Here is an 18,894-nt window from a genome sequence, read left to right as displayed (position 1 = left end):
CTTGCTGGGGTCGTTTGACCCCAGTACTCTTTCCTGCCATGGCAGGGGGTCGGACTCGATGATCTACTCGGGTTCCTTCTGACCCGAGAAACTATGAAACTATGATTTGCTCTTCTCTTTGGAGGAACTTCTGATGCTGTCTTCATTGCTCTGTTCCCTCCTACCCTATCTTTGAGGGAGAAATGGTGCACTTCTGTTTCTCCCTCCCCAGGGACTCACTAAAAATATTAAGGAGGGAAGTGGATGCTATTGCTTTGGTGAAATGTAGGAAATGGAGATGGAGGTCTTGTACTACTGAGTGGTCTCCCTTCTTGCTTTGCTTTGCTGCTGGGTTACACTTTAGCAGAGAGCTGTAAGAGGAGGAATCTTAATGACAGCTAGGTTTCTCACAGCTCTACCCTATATTTTCTGTTATCTAGATCAGGGGTTTTTAACCTTTTTTAATATGTATACCCCCAGTAGCTGAACAGGAAGCAGGGGTGGTGTGCAGGGGAGGGGTGGCATGTGGCCGGATGGGCAACAGGGGTGGCGTGTGGCAGGACGTGCAGTAGTGCGGTGTGGTGGGTGGCAGTGCTCCATCCCCACCTGCCTGTGTACCCTTTAGGGCCTTCCCAAGTACCCATGGGGGTGCATGTACCCCCAGTTGACAACCCCTGATCTAGATGCCATTTTGTCTTTTAAAACTTGGAGACTGGGGGGAGGTACTGTAGTCAAAAGCCCAGAGCAGCTGACAATCACATTAAGGGCTGTGGGATTTCTTCCAATATGTTTTTTTTGGGCACAGAACAGAAGCCTATGCTACTAATATTGTCTTGTAAGTGCCTGGTATGTTGTTGTATAATGGGTGAAGACCTCCAGGTGTGTAAGAGGTGCTATACTGTATAGAGGCAAGTAAGAGCATTTTGCAGAACACACACAGTTGGCATCCAGCCATTGCAGTGGAGGCATATTCTATAAGTGCTTTGTATTAATATTTTAAAATATTCTGCTGACACAGGCCCCAGGCCTCCAGAGACTTCTGCACACAAGTACTAATCACTTTATATTCAAGTCTTAAGACATTAGTTTCCACAGGAAAAGTATTCTCATGGCACCTTGTTTTTCTTCTTTCACCTTAGATTTTATCTTGAAGTTCTGCCATCCACGATGGGATCCAAGCTCTCAGTGGATGACTCTGTGTGTGTTGTGATCGTTGGAGGTGGTTTTGGGGGAATTGCAGCTGCCAGCCAACTAAAGTCCTGGGGAATCCCATTTATTCTTGTGGATATGAGAGATGCTTTCCACCACAATGTTGCTGCCCTCCGAGCCTCTGTAGAGAGTGGTAACTTCTTATTTGTTTTTTCTTAAAGTCTGTGGACCATCTCTGGTCCCTTGGGATTCATTTACTTCACAGAGAGGTGTGGTACTCCAAGCTGAAAGATGAACTGCAAAGTTTTCAAAAAACAAACACTTTTTTTATAGCACTCCAAAATAGACAATGGCTCAATGACCATTCCAAAAAGACAGTAGACAATGTTGTCAAAAACAGACAAAATTCCAAAATAGACAGTGGCTCATGATTTAAACCAATCATGCATCTTCTCAAAATTTGAGACCATTGTTACCTTCTAAAATCAAAGGTTTAAATCCCTGATTTAGTGACAGCACAAATAGTGACAGCACAAACGTAGTTGTGCCATTACAATAGCTCTGTGTTTGAAAACAAAATCATATGCTAGGAACAAATGTTGCATTTGCCCTCAGTTAAGTTGTGCCTATGTTTGGCATGTACACGTATTGCTCTTTTTAGTAAAGGTTTAATGAGGAGCTGAATGCACTGCTGCTTTTCTGCCATTAATTCAGTGATAAAATTCCTGGATAACTACAGACATACTTCTGAAATTTCTTAGGATAAACTGTTATTACCTCCTTATTTGGCTAAAAACAGAGATTTCTACCAAGACACATTCTGGGATCCTACGGGCGTATAAGCCCATTGTCCCAATTTAAATACCTATGAAGTAGAGATGAGTTCTGATGCAAGTCAAACCCCAGGATAATGGGCATGGGCCTCTGTATATTTGCACTTTGTCCCCTCATTTTGTCCTAGGATCAATACAATGTCTACAGCCTAGCAGCTAAGCTTCCCCGGCAATAGGAATGCTGTGCTAACATTAATTACATGAAGGATCATTTTCCAAGATTTAATGATCACTATTATAAACAAAAGCTTGAAAGCACCGTTCCACTTGAACTTGTCATTTTTATCCTTCTTGGTACTTTTGAGTCATGAGTTCTGCAGCTGAGACTCCGTAGGATTTGGGGGATTGTCTCTCTTGGTGTCTTGGCTATGAAACTTTATAAAGGGCCTTGCAGTATTTGGCATTATTTATAAGTTCAACTTCCAGGAGACGTGAGATAACTTTCTTTAGATTAGAAGAAAAAAGTCTGTAAAATGGGTTTCTCATGTTATCTAGCCTTCACGTTTAAACGAATCTTTAAACATCAAAAGCTCAAAAACAGGAGGTCAAAACAAAAAGGACTGTACATCAATAACTTAATTAAAAAAAAAAGTTATGCTGTTAAAGCCAGACAATGAACTCTTTTGCAGTGGGAGGTTGCAGAACTGAGCCATGACTTAATGAACATTGGGAATTAGCAACACTAATATAACTGGACCCAGGCAAACCCCACACTGTAGACATGCTGTACCGGTATAAGATGTGACTAGTAGCTGGTTCACCCTCTGTGTCTGAGCATGTTTTAAAACTAGGTGGTCACTATTAAGAAAAGTACCTTGACTACCCTTCTCTCTCTCTTTTCCTTCTACACAGAGAGCAAATACTCTGGTTTGGTCCCGGACTTAACTTAAACCATAAAAACCCCAAAAGACTCTGCCAAATTATACTAGGCCAAATTTAGATCTGCATTAAAACTGAATAATCTGGCAGGGAATGTTTCTCAATGTCTCCCAGTATTTTCATCTGGTTGCTGTTAGCAGTACAAGCAGAAACACTAACACAGTTGTTCTCCAAGTCTTTCATTCAGAAGCTCGCTGCAGATGAGCCCATCACTTCTCCAGACATCGATCTTCAATTTTTTTGGTATCAGTGTTTATATCAGTAGTCACCAACCAGTGAATCTTGATCCACCAGTAGATCTCAGAGCCTCTTGTGGTAGATCTTGGAGCCTCTTGGAGTCGATTCGAGGCTGGGGTGGGGGGATGAGAGCTGGTGTGCGTGCACATCCACGCTCCAGCCCAGCAGGTCAGTCTGTGGGGGAGGGAAGGAGCAGGGGCTAGATCAAGGCCACCATGGTGAGGGGCAGTGCCGCAGAGGCAGGAGCAGGGGTAAATTGAGTGGGGCCTTGGCCGAGTGGGATTTACATGCTGGGGAGGCGTGCCCCAAATAATTTTTTTTCTCCCTCTGCCTTAATCTGGGGTGGGGGGAAGGGCAGCGGTGCATGGTAGATCTTGGGTTGCTTCTAAATGCCAAAGGTGATTTCCCACTTAAACCAGCGGTCTCCAACCTTTTTATATTCTAGTAGTCCATGGATTTTCAATTTAAACGATACTGACCTTCATCCCTAAAGCTAACATGGATGATAGACGTTAATATGGTTTTGCCTTGCAGGCTTGTATATTTATAAGAAAACCAAAACTCTTGCTTCAACCTCATTTGATTCTAAATGATATTTTATTGTATGGCTATGTCTTCAGTTGTCAGCTGAGGTAAAAATTTCTGGGATTTTATATTGGATAGAGAAAATAGGCCTCAGGAGACAGGTGCCATGGATCGGGTAGTATTCTGTGCAATAATTTAAGCAAGAATTTAGAACTAATGGAGGGTTGAAGTACTGTTGTAGCTGTGATGGTCTAGGCAGAGCCGACCTGAGCAGGGTGCGGGGCCCGGGGCAAATCAGCCCATGCGGGGCCCTGCCCTTGCTCCGATCCCACAGGCCCTGGATCCAAAGAAGCTGCTGCCGCCATTGGTGGTGGTGGCAGCACAGGGGGCTGGTAGTGAGCAGTTGGATGCGGAGCCGCTGCTCTGACCAGCTCTGCAGGGTCACCCATAGTGCAGGGCCCAGGGTGGTTGCTCCTTTGGGACAGCCCTGGGTCCAGGAAATATATAAAACCTAAACCTCACAACTAAAAGAGGATCATTGGAACTGGATTACTGGAGATGTAGTGGAAGATGAACTTCCTAGTTCCCTACTTTCTTTGTAACTTCTTATATTCTTTACTAATACAGAAGTAGCATTAACTTCTTCCTCCTTTTTTAATTCCAGGATTTGCCAAGAAAACTTTCATTTCTTATTCTGTGAGTTTTGGAAGTAGCTTTCGACAAGCCAAGGTGGTTGGAATAGACCTAGAAAAAACCCAAGTTTTGTTGAATGATGGTAAGGTGAGTGTGTCCAGAACTGACTACATGACATGCAATGAATAAATTATGTGCTGTATTTGTGAAGTAAATACTCCCTCTCATGTAGTGTTTGAGGTGTTAAATTGTGAATTTCTTTGCAGGGTTTTTATTTGGATTGGTCAACCTGTCTCCTGTAAGAATTCAGTATGTGAAACCCAAGCTATGTTAGATATTTTTGATTGGTCATTTACTATTCTTTTCTATTACATGACTGGAAGAGTCTGAATTAGAAGGTTTTAAAGTGGCCATCTGGCCTTTGAATAACTCAGTCTAAACTAGCAGGTGAGAGAGATAAAGGAATTGTTGAGTATTTTAGGTTTTCTTCTTTCTGGGACACCTGATCTTGCCTGAAACATCATTCCAAGAAAGCAAGGTAACTGTGAAAACTACTGGAGGGATGTGGTGTCTCCCTAATGTTGTCCTATTTGTACACATCCCATATAACTGAATGTACACACTGGATACAGTCAAAAGCCTGGTCTGGTTTATATAATTGCCTCTGTGTCTTAATTTGTCTAGAGCAGTGGTTCTCAGTCTCTCTAGGCTCCTGAGATACCTCCGTAACTCCTGTGAATTGAGCAGTGCCCCATTTCGATGACAAACGTATTTACTGCAACACTTAACTCCTGGTGCAGCACTGTGGAGGGGTAGGGCTCGGAGTAAGCACTTAGCTCCTTGTAGGGCAGGGATAATTATGGGTTTAGCAGCTAGCACTGGAACTAAGCATGGATGAACCTGCACTTAGCTGCTCACATGGGGCTGGCAGGAACAAGCATGAGTTTATCTCTGCACTGGAGCCAGGAAGAGATGAGCCTCCACTTGCCTTTTGCATAGGAGCCAGCCAGGGAAGAGCTAGTGCTTATTGCTTTGCCCCCTCCTCAAAAGAACCATCATTGCAAACTGCTGGCCTAGAGTTTGCAAACAGATTATTTTGATCTACAGCAGGGGTAGGTAACTATTTGGGCTGGAGTGCCACTTAATTAGTTTTGGTGAGCTTTTGGGACGGCACAGAAAATTGATTGGACATTTATATATGTGCTGGGGGGGTAGGGGAGAATGCTTTAATTAGAGTGGCTCTCAGCTGCTCTAATTAAAACACCTGCAGTATCACAAGTGTTCAGAGTCCCATGCTTCAAAATTGCAGTGTGGGTGACTTAAGTAAATGGTTTGATGAGCTTTAGTTAAAGTGACCCCCTGCCATTTTGAACCATGGGGGCACTGAATATATGTGATGCAGAGGCTGCTGGAGCATGCTAAGTAACATGCTCTGATGCATGCTAATTAGCACAGGTTGAAGCAGAGCTCCATCATGTGTGTAGATGCCCATTGTGTTTAACAACAGCAATACTTAAAAATTGTTATGCCATTTATAGTATAAATGATCCTTCATGTTTCCACACTTAATCAAAATAATAGCATTTATTAACATGCTAACTAATGTGATACAGGTCTACCCAGAACTTATCTGCAGGCTAGATAGAATCAATTGGCAGGCCAGGTATGGTCCATGTGCTGTATTTTGCCTACTCCTGATCTAGAGCTTCTCAAAAGGTTTTGGAAGCTCTGTCCTTTTGTTGCAGTATACAGAATCCTATAAAATACAGATAAACTCATAGGATCCAAAGTTGGGTTCTTCGGTATTTGGATTACTGAAAATTCAGCTCCCAGCATTGGAATTTTGGATATATTGTTGAGAGATTTACCCTGGGAAAAACTATGGCATCTATTTTATCCTGGGGTAAAGTGAAATCATAGACATCCCATTTCTGTTGTCCTGGGATAAGTCCGGGGTAAAAAAAAGTTTCCTGGGTAAGAGGTAGTTACAGTTTATCCTGGGATATTGCAAAGTATATCCATACAATTATCTCAAGACTACATTATTGAATCAATGGCAGAAAAGTGGCACTACTTTCAGCTGCTCACTACACCCTGATTAGAAGGGCAGTGTATATATACACACCAATCCCAGGATAGTCTTATTCTGGGACAGATAGGCAACTTGCCCAGGCACAAATGCAAAGTTTCTTTCTAGCCTTATTAGAGACTAGCTGGTTCAGAGAGGCATAGCATCTGAAGAAGTATTTGCACTAGTGAGGTCTCACCTGGAGTACTGTGTCCAGTTTTGGGTCCCCCACTACAGAAAGGATGTGGACAGGTTGGAGAGAGTCCAACAGAGGGCAACAAAAGTTATAATGGGGCTGGGGCACATCATTTATGAGGAGGGTCTGAGGGAACTGGGCTTATTTAGTCTGCTGAAGAGAGTACTGAGGGGGAACTTGATAGCAACCTTCAACTACCTGTCAGTGGTGACAGATGACGGGACAAGGAACAATGGTCTCAAGCTTCAGCAAGGGAAGTTTAAGTTGGATATTATCATTAGAAGAGTGCTGAAGCATTGGAATGGATTACCTGGAGACATGGTGAAATTTCCATCCTTGAAGGTTTTTTAGGCCTGACTCAACAAAGTCCTAGCTGAAATGATCTGGCTAAGGATGGTCCTGCTTTGAGCAGGGGGTTGGACTAGATGACCTTTTGAGGTCCCTTTCAACTCTAATCTTCTATGATTCTATAAGTAGGCTGTTACTTACAAAAGTGAATCCGTGTGTAAACCAGTTAGTCTCTAAGGTGCTGCCTTGTTCTGCTTTCTACCTTCTTTGTCAAAGGTGACTGCAAAAATGCAGTCTTCAAGCAACATATTTAAAATTTAGATCAATGCTTACAGAAATTCTGAGTAGATACCCCAAACTTTAATTGGTAAGCATTGCCTGGGAGGCTTGTTATTCCTTCATTGCCCATTTGAGCCGTATGTGGCAGCTTTTCAGTGGTCAGAGTGAGCTGGCATAGGGTGTGAGCTAGGGATTGGAGCAGAGTAAATATTTTTAAGAAGGCATGAATAAATGCTGTGCACCAGTCTCGTCAGGTTTGTAGCCTCGCTGGTCACTCTCTTACTGCCAGTAAAAACAACTAAATGAAGGAGTCTGAAGTCCTTTAAATATGCATAGAGTAGTTAAAGTGCAGGAAACAGCTATATAAACTTCCCTGGATCATGCGGGTGGCCCTTCTCTGGACCCTCTTAATGTTGTCCACATCCCACCTGAAGTGGGACGCACAGAACTGGACGCAGTACTCCAGCTGTGGCCTGACCAGTGTTGCATAGAGGGGGAGGATCACCTCCTTGGCCCTGCTAGAGATGCACCTGTGGATGCATGACATGGTCCAGTTAGCCCTGCCAACCGTGACCTCGCATTGTCGGCCCATGTTCATCTTGGAGTCAGTAATGACTCCAAGATCCCTTTCTGTCTCCGTGCTCTCAAGAAGGGAGTTTCCCATCTTATAAGTGTGCTGCTGGTTACTGCTGCCCAAGTGCAGCACCCTGTACTTGTCATTATTGAAGTGCATCCTGTTTTTGCTAGCCCACCCCTGCAACCTATCCAGGTCTTGCTGCAGTCTTTCCCTCCCTACTAGTGTGCTCACCTCACCCCAAATTTTGGTATCATCAGCTAATTTAAACAGGGTGCTTTTCACCCCGTCTTCCAAATCACTGATAAAGAAATTGAACAGCGTGGGCCCAAGGACTGAGCCCTGGGGGACTCCGCTGCCCACTTCTCCCTAGGTCAAATATGACCTGTCCACCACCACCCTCTGAGTGCAGCCCTTCAGCCAATCTGCAATCCATCTGATTGTGTAGGCATCAATGCCACAGTCGCCCAATTTTTTAATGAGGATGGGGTGGGAAATGGTGCCAAGGCCTTGCTGAAGTCCAGAAAGACTACATCCATGGCAACACCCGCATCCAAGGCTTTTGTGACCTGATCGTAAAAGGCAATCAGGTTGGTCTGACATGACCTGCCCCTAATGAAACCGTGCTGGTTGCCCTTGAGCATCATCTCTGAGGCCGGCCCATCGCAGATGTGCTCCAAGATGATCTTCTCAAAGAGCTTCCCTAGGATTGAGGTAAGACTGGGCCTGTAGTTGCCCCGGGTCCTCCCTCCTCCCTTTTTTAAATATGGGGACCACGTTGGCTATCTTCCAATCATCTGGCACCTGGCCCGAGCACCAGGAGCGCTCGTAAAGCCGTGCCAAGGGCCCTGAAATAACCCCTGCTAGCTCCCTCAACACCCTGTGGTGGAGAGCATCTGGACCTGCTGATTTGAACACATCCAGCCCCTCCAGAAGCTCTCTAACCCGGTTCTCCCCAACCTGAGGTCTGGAGGCATTCCCGTCAAGTCCATCTTGCACCACGGTGGGGAAGTCCCAGTCCCTGGACAAGAAAATGGAGGTGAAGAATTGGTTAAAGAGGTCTGCTTTATCCTCTGGCACAACCATCAGATTGCCCAGAGGATCTTGCAGGGGTCCCACATATCCCTATGCTTTCTTCATCCTCCCTACATATTTGAAAAAGGACTCTTTGTTATCTTTGATTTTGGACGCAAGTCCTAGCTCTAAGTCTGCCTTAGCTTTCCTGACAGCCCCCCTACAGGCCTGAGCAGAGGAGGTATACTCCTCTTTGGAGATAGCACCCCCCCACCTTCCACCGGTTGTACGCCACCTTTTTGGCAATCAGGCATTCCCGTACACCCTTGGTGAGCCAGGGGGGCTTACGGGCACTCCTGCCCCCCTTGCTTCCTGTTGGGATGGTCACCCCTTGGGCCTGGAGTATCGTCTCCTTAAGGAATGACCCTTCATCTTGGGCACTGAGTTCCCCTGCTCTTGAGAACCCCAGCACCTCTCCCACTGATCTCAACTCGTTGAAGCTGGCCCTCTTGAAGTCTAGGGCTACCGCCTTGCTGCAGGCTTTTGACACCCTGCGCTGGATGGTGAATTCCAGCAAGCGATGATCGCTATCACCCAGGTGCTCAAGGACCTGGAGGCCCCTTACCAGCTTGTCACCTGTGGCCAGGACCAGGTCCAACAGGGCATTTCCTCTGGTGGGACTGTGCACCTCCTGAATTAAGTGGAGGTCCTGTATCTCAGCCAGGAACCTCCTGGAACGGTCCGACCTGGCTGACTGTTCCTCCCATCCGATGTCCGGGTAATTTAAATCTCCCATGACAACTACATCCCTTGCCTTAAGTGCCTCTGTAAGCTGGCCTGAAAATTCCCAGTTTAGCTCCTGCCCTTGGTTGGGGCGTCTGTAGTGGACCCCCACCACTAGATCCGGCCCACGAGGCCTTTCTTTCCGGCCCGCAGGGCTCCTCAGAAATTTAGAAAATTAATATTGATCTGTCCTTGGTTCCTGTAAAAAATGACAGGAACCAGGGGCAGTAGGACCCAGGGGAAGCCTGGCAGTGTCCCGCAACAGCAGGGCCCGCTTGGCCCCACCCCCCAGCCGGAAGTCCCAGGAGGGGCTTCTGGCCTGGGACAACATGGCTGCACTGGTGCCAGAACCTCAGGTAAGGGAGGGGGGTGGGCGGGACCTCTGGCAGGGAAGGAGCCCAGGGAAAAAGCTGAATGCAGGGAAAAGCGTCCCCTTGCCTGCTGCATGGCCTGCGCTCCCTGCTGCAGCTGCTTGTAACCTGCGCGGGGCTGTCCTGAGCAGGCACAGGCAACCCCACGCAGGCTGTGAGTGGCTGCAGCATGAGGCGGGTGAGGGGCTGCTTTTTCTCTGCGCTCAGCACCAGCTTGTCACCCATCCCTGCTGCCAGCCTGGGCCCCATGCCAGCTCTGGTCTTGCCCATTGGGGCTGCGCCTTGGCAGGAGCAGCTGCAGCCCCCGTGCTTGCTGTACTTAGCAGTGTTTGCTGCTGCTGCCACCCGCCCACAGCTCACACACTAGGCAGTCCAGATGTGGCGGTGGCAAGCGCTGCCCAGCACATCAAATGTGGGAGCTGCAGCTGCTGCCACTGTGGCACAGCCCCGATAGGTGAGCCCGGAGCCAGCATGGGACCCAGGCTGACAGCAGGGGTGGGTTACAAGCTGGTGCTGAGTGCAGGGGAGGGTGGGGCGGCCTGTGCCTGCCCTGTGTGCAGGGAGCACCAGCCACAGGGTGGGTGAGGAGCCACTTTTCCCACACTCAGCACCAGCTCCTTCCCTGCTGTGGAGCGTGGGGTACTGGGAGTGAGCAGGCACGGGAGCGTGGGACACACACCAATGTCCTGGGGCCAGCGCTGGCGGGGCCCAGAGCAAGGCAGAAGGGGTACAGGGTCCTGGCTGGCAGGGACTTTATGGAGCTGGGCCAGCTCCTCCCTCTCCCTGCTGGTGCAGTCCAGCCTGGCTCCAGACCCCTGCCAGCCTGTGCCCCACTCTGGGTCCTGCCAGTGCTGGTCCTGAGACATTGGTCCCGAGATGGTGACCAGGGGGTGGGGCACCTGTCAAGGGGCAGGGCTACCCATGCAGCCCTTGACAGCTTGCCAAAACTGGGTAAGCAGCTCTCCACCTGAAATAATTGCCCACTGCTGCCCTAGCCTGTCAGCTGAGGGTGCCAAAAAGGAGCCACTTGTAACGCAAGGAGGGGATACAACGCCATGGGAAGGGCTGGACTTCAGAGGGTTGTTTCAGCCCCGCGTAGGCATAGGATAGTTTAAGGGACAGCATATTTGCCAGCAAGGGTGGGGGGGGGCTTCTCATCCTTTTTTTTGGTTTGGTATCAAGGGGGGAACTCTTGTTATATCAGAACAATAGATAAGTTGTTCCCTGAATGGCATTTTCAGCAGGTCGAATGCGACATTGAATATGTGAATATTATGTAATAAGGTGGGATCCTGGTTCCACAATGTGTTTTAATAGTGCCTGTTTTTTTTTTTTTTCCCCCCTCTGATAAAATGGATAAGGGGCTCCAAGAGTGGGTGAGGGAACTTGGAATTATATAAGAAGCAAGTTAAATGATTTCTAAATGGGGTTTTCAGTAAGTCACAAGTGGTATTGTTTCTTCTGTGAATGTTAGGAAATTTTGTGAAAGTGAGTTTGTATTAACTTTGTGAAACCTCAGGTGGGTTTCGTTTCTTTGTTGTTTTTCTTAATGTGTTTGATAGTGTCAGTTTTTCTAATAAAATGTTTAAAAAAAAACAAACAAAAAAAAAACAAACTTTTTGTGATGTGCATAGTTGGGTGCTACAGCTTAGCCTGAGTCCACAAAACACATCTTTTATAGGTCATCAGCCTGAGAGAGAAAGCTGTAACACTCCATTACATGTTCAGACTCATCTGGTTCCTATCGGTGTGTTCAGATCGTGTCCTGTCAACTTTATTCTGAGTTCTCTGAATACATTAATCCTGCAAAGCTGTCTTAGAGGGTTGCATCACAGTTTTGATGCAAGTGATGGAGGAGACATAATACCAGAACACTGCCCAGGAAGTGGCTCCCTTATCCTGGACTTCTTAAAATGAAGCCTAACATCCTGTTCCACCTTTTCTCTCCCCAGGAGATTTCCTATTCCCATCTCATTCTTGCTACAGGCAGCGATGGGCCTTTCCCTGGGAAGTTTAACCAGATTATTGACATGGAAACTGCCATTCATACCTATGAAGACATGGTCAAAGAGGTAGGATTGAAGACTTTTGTTGAAAATATGGTGGGAGGTTTGGTTACATTGTTGCAGGTTTGGTAAGAAACCAGGGAGGATGAATTAAAGAATGTTGGAAGCACCCGAGTTTGGTGTTTAGGGGGAATAAGCGAGCAATAGAGAAACAGTAGCAGAGGTGTCTGGATCCAAGAGGGAGCCAACAGAACGGTGTTACATGGTGTCAGACCAAGGAGTGGGACCAATGGAAAATATATCCTATAGTGTTCTGTTTGCCATAATCAAAATATTTTGGGTTGGAGTGCTGGTGAACAGTTCACCATTGATTCAGACCTCTTTGTAATGCATAATAGTTTGAGTGACCATACTACCTATTCAGAGCTACGCTTGGACAAGATGGTTGGATCACCTTGGTGAGCAGTTGGGAGCTAATCCCTAGAAGAGAAGGAGAAACCTACGTCCTTGATGTAATTAAGGTTGAAGGATGTTTTTTAAACCAGGGCTGATGATCATCCTGGACTTTCCTGGCTGCATAGCAGCCACTTCCCTTTTGTCTTGCAACAGGGCATATTTTCTGGAATATACTCGCATGTCTTACCCCAAAACGAGCTGGGAAAAATTGGAGTGCATGTTATATGTGAGAAAATACCTTATGGCTCTGGGAGCCACAACAGCTAATGCTGCCACTGTTTCCCTGCCCCCCCCCCACCCTTCCTTCCAGCCACCATATTTCTGGACCCATGCCAGGTTGGGATGATGTGCAGAGTTGGTCCATATCCAGACCAGAGTGCCAGGTCCAACCCAGCATGTGACCCTGGACCCAGCTTGTGGCTCCAGAGTAGGCACGTGGTCTCAGAGCCAGTGCTTAGAGTTGAACCTAGCACTGGTGTGATAGGTCGAGTCCTACTGTACCTTATGGCCCCTAGTCCTGCACACCCCAAACCTCTGGTACTTACCCATACTCCAGGGTAAAACTTTATTTTTATTTTCCTTTCTTGGAGCCTTCCAAAAATTGTGTGTGTGTGTGTATATTTGGGGGCATGTGTAAAAGAAAATTGGGTAGTCTTATAATCTTTCTGATTACTCACACTTACAGTGGAATTCCATAATTTAAAAATATGTATTCCTGCATCCCGAACAGGTTCAGTTTTGCTTTTTTCAGGCTTGTTTCTATAAATCTTCCAATTCAAATTTGCTGTAAACCACTCTGAGATATATATTGACTGAAGCTCTGAACCTATTTCTCAATGTGCCTGGGGCTGCATCAGTATGCTATAAGCTAGGAGTGGGTCACTGCTGTGTAAATACACAAACAATCCTCTTCCTTGTGTTTCTGTAGAAAGCATTGGTTGATACGCCAGAGTCCTAGGAAAGGACTGGTAGCCATTCAGTTCAGTTACATTGGCAATTTTCAAGTGTAAGTGGCTTGTGGATGTATGTGTGTGGAGGGGGGGGATATCTTTGGTGACCCTCAAACAACCTTCAGAGGGACAGCTCTCCTTCTGGAGCATGGAGACAAGCTGACTGTTCACTGTGGCAGTTCCTGCAATGATTCAGTTTTACTAAGGAAGAGAGCTTGCAATAAATCATGAAAGATGCTGGGGTGTTGCTGGATGAACGCTTCCCTTCCCCAGTTTGCTGTGACTTTTGAAGTCCTGTAACATCACAAGGTGACTTTGTTTATTTGTTTTTGGTTTTGAAAGGTCCAGAAATCTTCACGTATCGTGGTAGTGGGAGGTGGTGCTGCTGGAGTAGAGATGGCAGCAGAGATCAAAACAGAATACCCAGCCAAAGAGGTACTAGAAATGGATTATGTGATTAAATACCCCATCTGCGATTGTTCTTGTTGCCTTAAACTTTTTGTTCTTCTGCAATGCTTCCTGCCAGAGGAGGTTGGGATTTCAGTAGCTATGAAGTCCCTGACAGTGACTGATTCCCAGTGCCTCCTGTTTATCAAGGCTAGACCTGAAGCAGCTCTGAGCAACCTCACAGCCCACTGTCCTACAGTGCTGGCAGCTGGAAGTGACTGGAAGGAGAATTGTTTACAGCCTTTCCATTGGTCTTCTCCTCCCCTTTTCTTCCCTATTCTGCCTTTGTACCTGGAAATGCATACTGCAGACCAGCAATCTACCTAAGGCTTATCTATGGCTTTGTTTCCCAGCAAGCAGAAGAAAACATGCTTATCACACTTCATATTAAGGGCTTATTTCTGGTTCTGTCTGATACCTTTTCCTCCCTTGACACTGTCTGTAGTTATTTTTACATTGTCTCCACAGATCACTCTTATTCATTCAAAAATGGCACTTGCTGATGTAGAACTTCTACCATGTGTCCGGCAGGAGGTGAAAGAGATTCTCTTTAGGAAGGGAGTGCATATCTTGTTAAGTAAGTTCTTAACCTTTTCTTCAATGCTTCTCTGATTCAGATTGAGTCTTTCAGTTTTCCCCATTTCAAATCCCTTTCCTGCAAGGCACCTAAGTGTCTCAGAGTAAGGACATGCCTTACTTTTATAGAACTATAACTGCTACAAAAATGAGTGTCTGTATGTCCAGGCCAGGGCTGGATTAATTAATGGGGAAACTAGGCACATGTCTAGGGCTCTGAGTGACACGGGGCCCCAGGCCTTCACAGTGGTGGGGTGAATGGCTCCATCCACCTCCCTTTCCCTTCCCCTCCCCTCCACTGGCCTCGGTGCTGCTGCAGCTGCTTCCTAGCTGTGGCTCCAAGCCCCACTCCCCATGGGTGGCAGCACCAGCGTGGGAGGGGGGCCTCGACTGGCCTGGGTCCCATGAGATTGTTTATCTAGGGCCCACTAAAGGGTTAATCCAGCCCTGGTCCAGGCTATTTGTAGTGCCACAAAAATGATGGCTTTTGCCACAAAAATGTCCTCTTTCAAAGAAGAACTCTTCTGTAACGCTACATTTTATAGTGTCACATTTAATTGTTCAGTCTGAACAGGGGCTTTCTTGTACATGGGCATCAGCTGGAGGCAGCCTCTCTGCTATGGATGCCTCACTGATGAGCTCTCTTCGGGGTGAGAGGACCCAAGAAGCAGCTGCTTTATTTCCTTCTTGCTGGAGAGCACACTTTTTGTAGTGCTCCAGTCTGGGGACTGCATACGTGCACATCTGCATAGTATTTTATTTTTGTAGCACTATGGTATCTCAACAAAAACAAAACATGAGAAGTGTACCAACACTTCGTAGAACTAAAAATGGGTGTGTGTCCGTACCCTGACACTGCTTTCATACCATTTAATAGCTGTTACATCAGATACTTTACAGCTACCTTTTATACTCTTAGTTGGTCTAAAAGTGAAGCGAGGTTTGTTGTACTCTTCCCAGCATTCCCAAGACTTAGTAAAAGAACAAGGAACTGTTTCTGTAATGAGATTCAACATTTGCCTGATTGGTGGTTTTGGTTTTTTGGGGATATGTAGCAAGAGGCTTGGAGCTTCTGCTACTTTAGGAGCAGGCAGGCTGTGGCTGAGGCGGGCTGCAGGTGCAGCAGGAAGGCAATTAGGGACCATGCTTCAGAATCAGCCTACAAGTGTGGCCAGGGCTGATTGTGTAGTCATCTGACCCAGGAGGAAGGCTGGGCTTAGACCAGATATAAGCCCATGCCCTGAACTGAAACAGCAGTAAGATCCCGGAGGCTGCTGAAGGAACATCTCCTAAGTGTGATGGCTGTAATTTCTGAATGTCAGCACAGAGAGAACAACCTACAGCAGTCTGGAGGTTTGGAAAGGGACTATGGGGAGGAAGAGATCCTTGGGGGCTTAGTAAGGGGGCCCAGGAAAACGGAGAGGGGCTGAGAGTGAGACAAGAGCCCCAAGATGGGCTGAGGGTGGGACCAGAACGGTCCAGGAGCCTAGAAAGGGGCTGAAGGTGGGACCAGGTGGTCCAGGAGCCTGGAGGGGGGGATGAGAATATCAGAGAGTGGTGGCACCTGCATGGCATGGAGTGTGGTGTAGGGGTGGGTGGAGCCATGCAATTAGACCATAAAGCAATAATCACAGATACCTGGTGGTCATTAGAATGAGAGCAGATTGGGGAAGCCCTGGGGCAGCCTCCCTTTTATATAAAGCAAATACGTAAAGGTGTGGTGAGTGAATGACTGCCCACAGAGACCAGAGTGGGTAAAGGTTGAAGGGACTCCAGGGGCTTCATGGCCACCCCTAGAGACAATGCTGTTACAGGGTGGCAGGGGAGGTGGATCATCTGAAGTTGTGTAAAATAAATTTCTAGAGTGATCTCAATCCCATGAGAAGCAAGAGCTTGAATCCTCTATAGCAGTTTGAGAGAAAAACAACAAAAAACTAAACAGAGGATAGAGATAATGTGCATTTGTTCAGCCTACAGTTCTAGAAGTGAGGCAGCTGAGGTGAGGATGAATGTTCCCAATTATATGAGAAAATGTACATCTGAAGGAAGTGTCACTGATGGTGCAAAACAGAATTCTCTGCACTGACAGCAGCAGTAAACTGAGAGCGTGGTTCCCTTCTTAGCAGCATATTAGCTTCTGACTTTTGTGAGGAATAAATTAAATTATTTCATGAGCACAAAATATGTTCCTTCCAAAATATGTTCCTTCCCCCTGAGAAATATGTTCCTTTCCCCTGAGAACTTCGATAAATACATAGTAAAATGGAGACTTTTTAAGAGCCTTATAAGTTGGCCAAATTTGGTTGCATTTTCATAGAAGAGGAAAATTGCATCCCTGTTTCACAGATTCACAGAAGTTTAGGGTTGGAAGGGACTTCATGAGATCATTGAGTCCAGCCCCCTGCTCTGGGCAGGAAAGACTGGGGTCAAATAGCCCCAGCAAGGTGTGCGTCCAGTCTCCTTTTGAAGATTTCCAGGGTAGGTGCCTGCTGGGGCTGTGTGAAGCTTCGGTGGCTGTTTTGTTTCGACTTGTTTCAAGCTCGAAACAGTGAAATTGAAATGAAACGAAGGGCTTTGAAATAGCTTCGAAATGAAACAATGCAAGTCAAAACGTTTTGAATTTTGAAACAGCCAGCCAGGTGGTGGGAGACATGGGAAAGCACTGGGCTGATCGCAGTGCTGGGGAACTCAGATGGGTTGGAGGAAGCCCTTCCTGCAGCCTGGCTGAGTTGCCCAGCGCTGCTGTCAGCTGGGAACTCAACTGGGCTGGAGGAGGCGCTTCTCCCAGCCAGGCTGAATTCCTCAGCTCTGGGTCTCGGGCAGCAGGAGCAGCGTCCTGTGATCCAGCAGGCAGACCAGGGCCTGCCCGCACCCCCAGGAGGGCTGCGGGGGCTCTGCCAGACTCCTCCTGGGCATGCAGGCCCCTGATTGGCCTGCTGGATCACAGGATGCTACTCCTGCTCCCCAGCTCCTGCTTGTCAGCAGCCTGAAATGCAGTTTCCTAGAAACCCCTGCACCCATCTCCTTGACACTTGGCAGACTTTGTGGCGGGCCAGTCGGGGGCGCTCCTGTGTTGGGCCACCCACCTCCCTGCTCTCGACCACCTTCCAGGCTCCAAGTGCCTCCCTAGGGGTGCCTTGCCATCCGGCTGACCCCCTTCCTGGAGCACACTTGCTAGCCTGGAGGTAACATAAGCTGCCACCACCCTGAGAAGGGACTCTCTTGGCCCTGTGTCCTCGGGGAAACACAGGCCTAATAGTCCTACAGGTACTCAACCCAGTACAGGCACTTGGGGCACTTCCCCAAGTCGGGGGTCAAAAAGGAAAAATCTCCCTTAGTCCGCAGACCTAAGGGGCCTCTTAGGCATAATTTAGACCCACCCCGCAATAAGTCTACTACACCGGTCACAAAGGAGAACTTTATTGATTACAGGGGTAGGGTGAAAATAGGGTACAAGATAGAGTAATATCATAGAAATCCCATAGAGCAAAACAGTTTGGCTGAGGTAGCCTTTTGATCATGCATCTGAGTTACTGCCAGCTATACAGCTAACCAGATCCTGAGTAGCTTACACACAAGCATCATCCCGAGGCTGTTGGAGATTCCCTCTGGAGGCAGCCCGTTCCTCACTCATGAGTTATGGGGGAGAGAGCCCATTTCAGATGGTAAAGCTCCTCTGTAAGTCTGAGTGCCCTGCATGGCTGCTGCCCCCTCCTCCTGGGCAGTCTTAACTTATATAGCCCCTGTGACCTCATTCACCTGGTCCAATGGAGGCCAGCACCTGTTGGCTGTCAGCCAACCAATTTGAAATACATCACTGGTTGCCGGGCAGACTCTAGCCCACCAGGTAAAAGCCCCTCACCCAGGTAACTGATACCATTCAGGTAGGCAGAGGGAGCAGGTTTCCCCCCTCCCTCAGGAATGTATCCATCTCAGGTTACCCAAAGAGATAGGGTAAAGGTCTGTCTCTTCTGCTGGGCCCATCCTAATCAAATTGTCACAGAGCAGAGATTTTGGGAAGAAACAAAGGTGGCTTCCTGCCACAGGCTTCATGCCCTCAGAAGGGGCTACCATCCCTGCAAGTTTCCCACCCATTTGATGATTGAATTGTTGAGCCCATAGTCCCCCTAGTTTTACCTTGAGAGCCTCATGGTACACCAAGTCAAAGGCCTTCCTAAAGTCCAAGTAAATGATGTTGACTTCATCTCACTTATTCTGGTAAGGGAGAGTAACCTGGTTGTAGAAGGAGATGAGGTGAGTCAGAATCAACCTACCCATGACAAAACTATGTTGGCTGTCATTCAGAATTTTGCCTTCTACTAGCTTATCACATGTAGACTCCTTGAGAAATTTTTTCAAGGATTTTTCCTGGGGTTGAGGTCAGGCCAACTGGCCTGTAGTTCCCTGGGTCCTCTCTCCTCCCCTTCTTGAAGTTGGGTCCAACATTGGCCTTCTTCCAGTCTTCTGGGACCTCTCCTGAGCACCATGAATTCTCAAAGCGGTTTGCCGGCAGTTCTGCAATGACTTCGGCTAGTTCATTCAGCATGCTCAGATGGGGTCATCTGGTCCTGCAGGGCTGTCCATAGGAGGGGTGAATCGGGGTGACTGCCTTGGACCCTGTGCTTTGGGGGGGCCCTGCGGACAGTGCCAT

General features: G+C 47.4%; 1 protein-coding gene across 4 annotated transcripts in view; it reads left to right on the top strand.

The window, feature by feature from the left end:
• The window catches only part of AIFM2 (apoptosis inducing factor, mitochondria associated 2), a 29,965-nt gene that overhangs the window by 1,641 nt on the left and 9,430 nt on the right, over nt 1-18,894 (top strand). For 3 of the 4 annotated variants that reach the window (XM_019538530.1, XM_019538527.1, XM_019538531.1), the window contains exons 2-7: nt 1,119-1,321; nt 4,267-4,382; nt 11,761-11,880; nt 13,563-13,655; nt 13,734-13,865; nt 14,136-14,244. In XM_019538530.1, coding sequence (XP_019394075.1) covers nt 1,147-1,321; nt 4,267-4,382; nt 11,761-11,880; nt 13,563-13,655; nt 13,734-13,865; nt 14,136-14,244 — 745 coding nt within the window. In that variant the 5' untranslated portion in view covers nt 1,119-1,146. The remainder of the gene's footprint in view (nt 1-1,118; nt 1,322-4,266; nt 4,383-11,760; nt 11,881-13,562; nt 13,656-13,733; nt 13,866-14,135; nt 14,245-18,894) is intronic. The other variant, XM_019538529.1, reaches the window with a different exon arrangement.

The sequence above is a fragment of the Crocodylus porosus genome, unplaced genomic scaffold (genome assembly GCF_001723895.1).
Source record: "Crocodylus porosus isolate Cpor-Errol unplaced genomic scaffold, CroPor_comp1, whole genome shotgun sequence".
Taxonomy (NCBI): Eukaryota; Metazoa; Chordata; order Crocodylia; family Crocodylidae; genus Crocodylus; species Crocodylus porosus.
The sequence above is the reverse complement of the archived record's forward strand: the minus strand, read 5'-3'. Positions and strand labels throughout refer to the sequence as shown.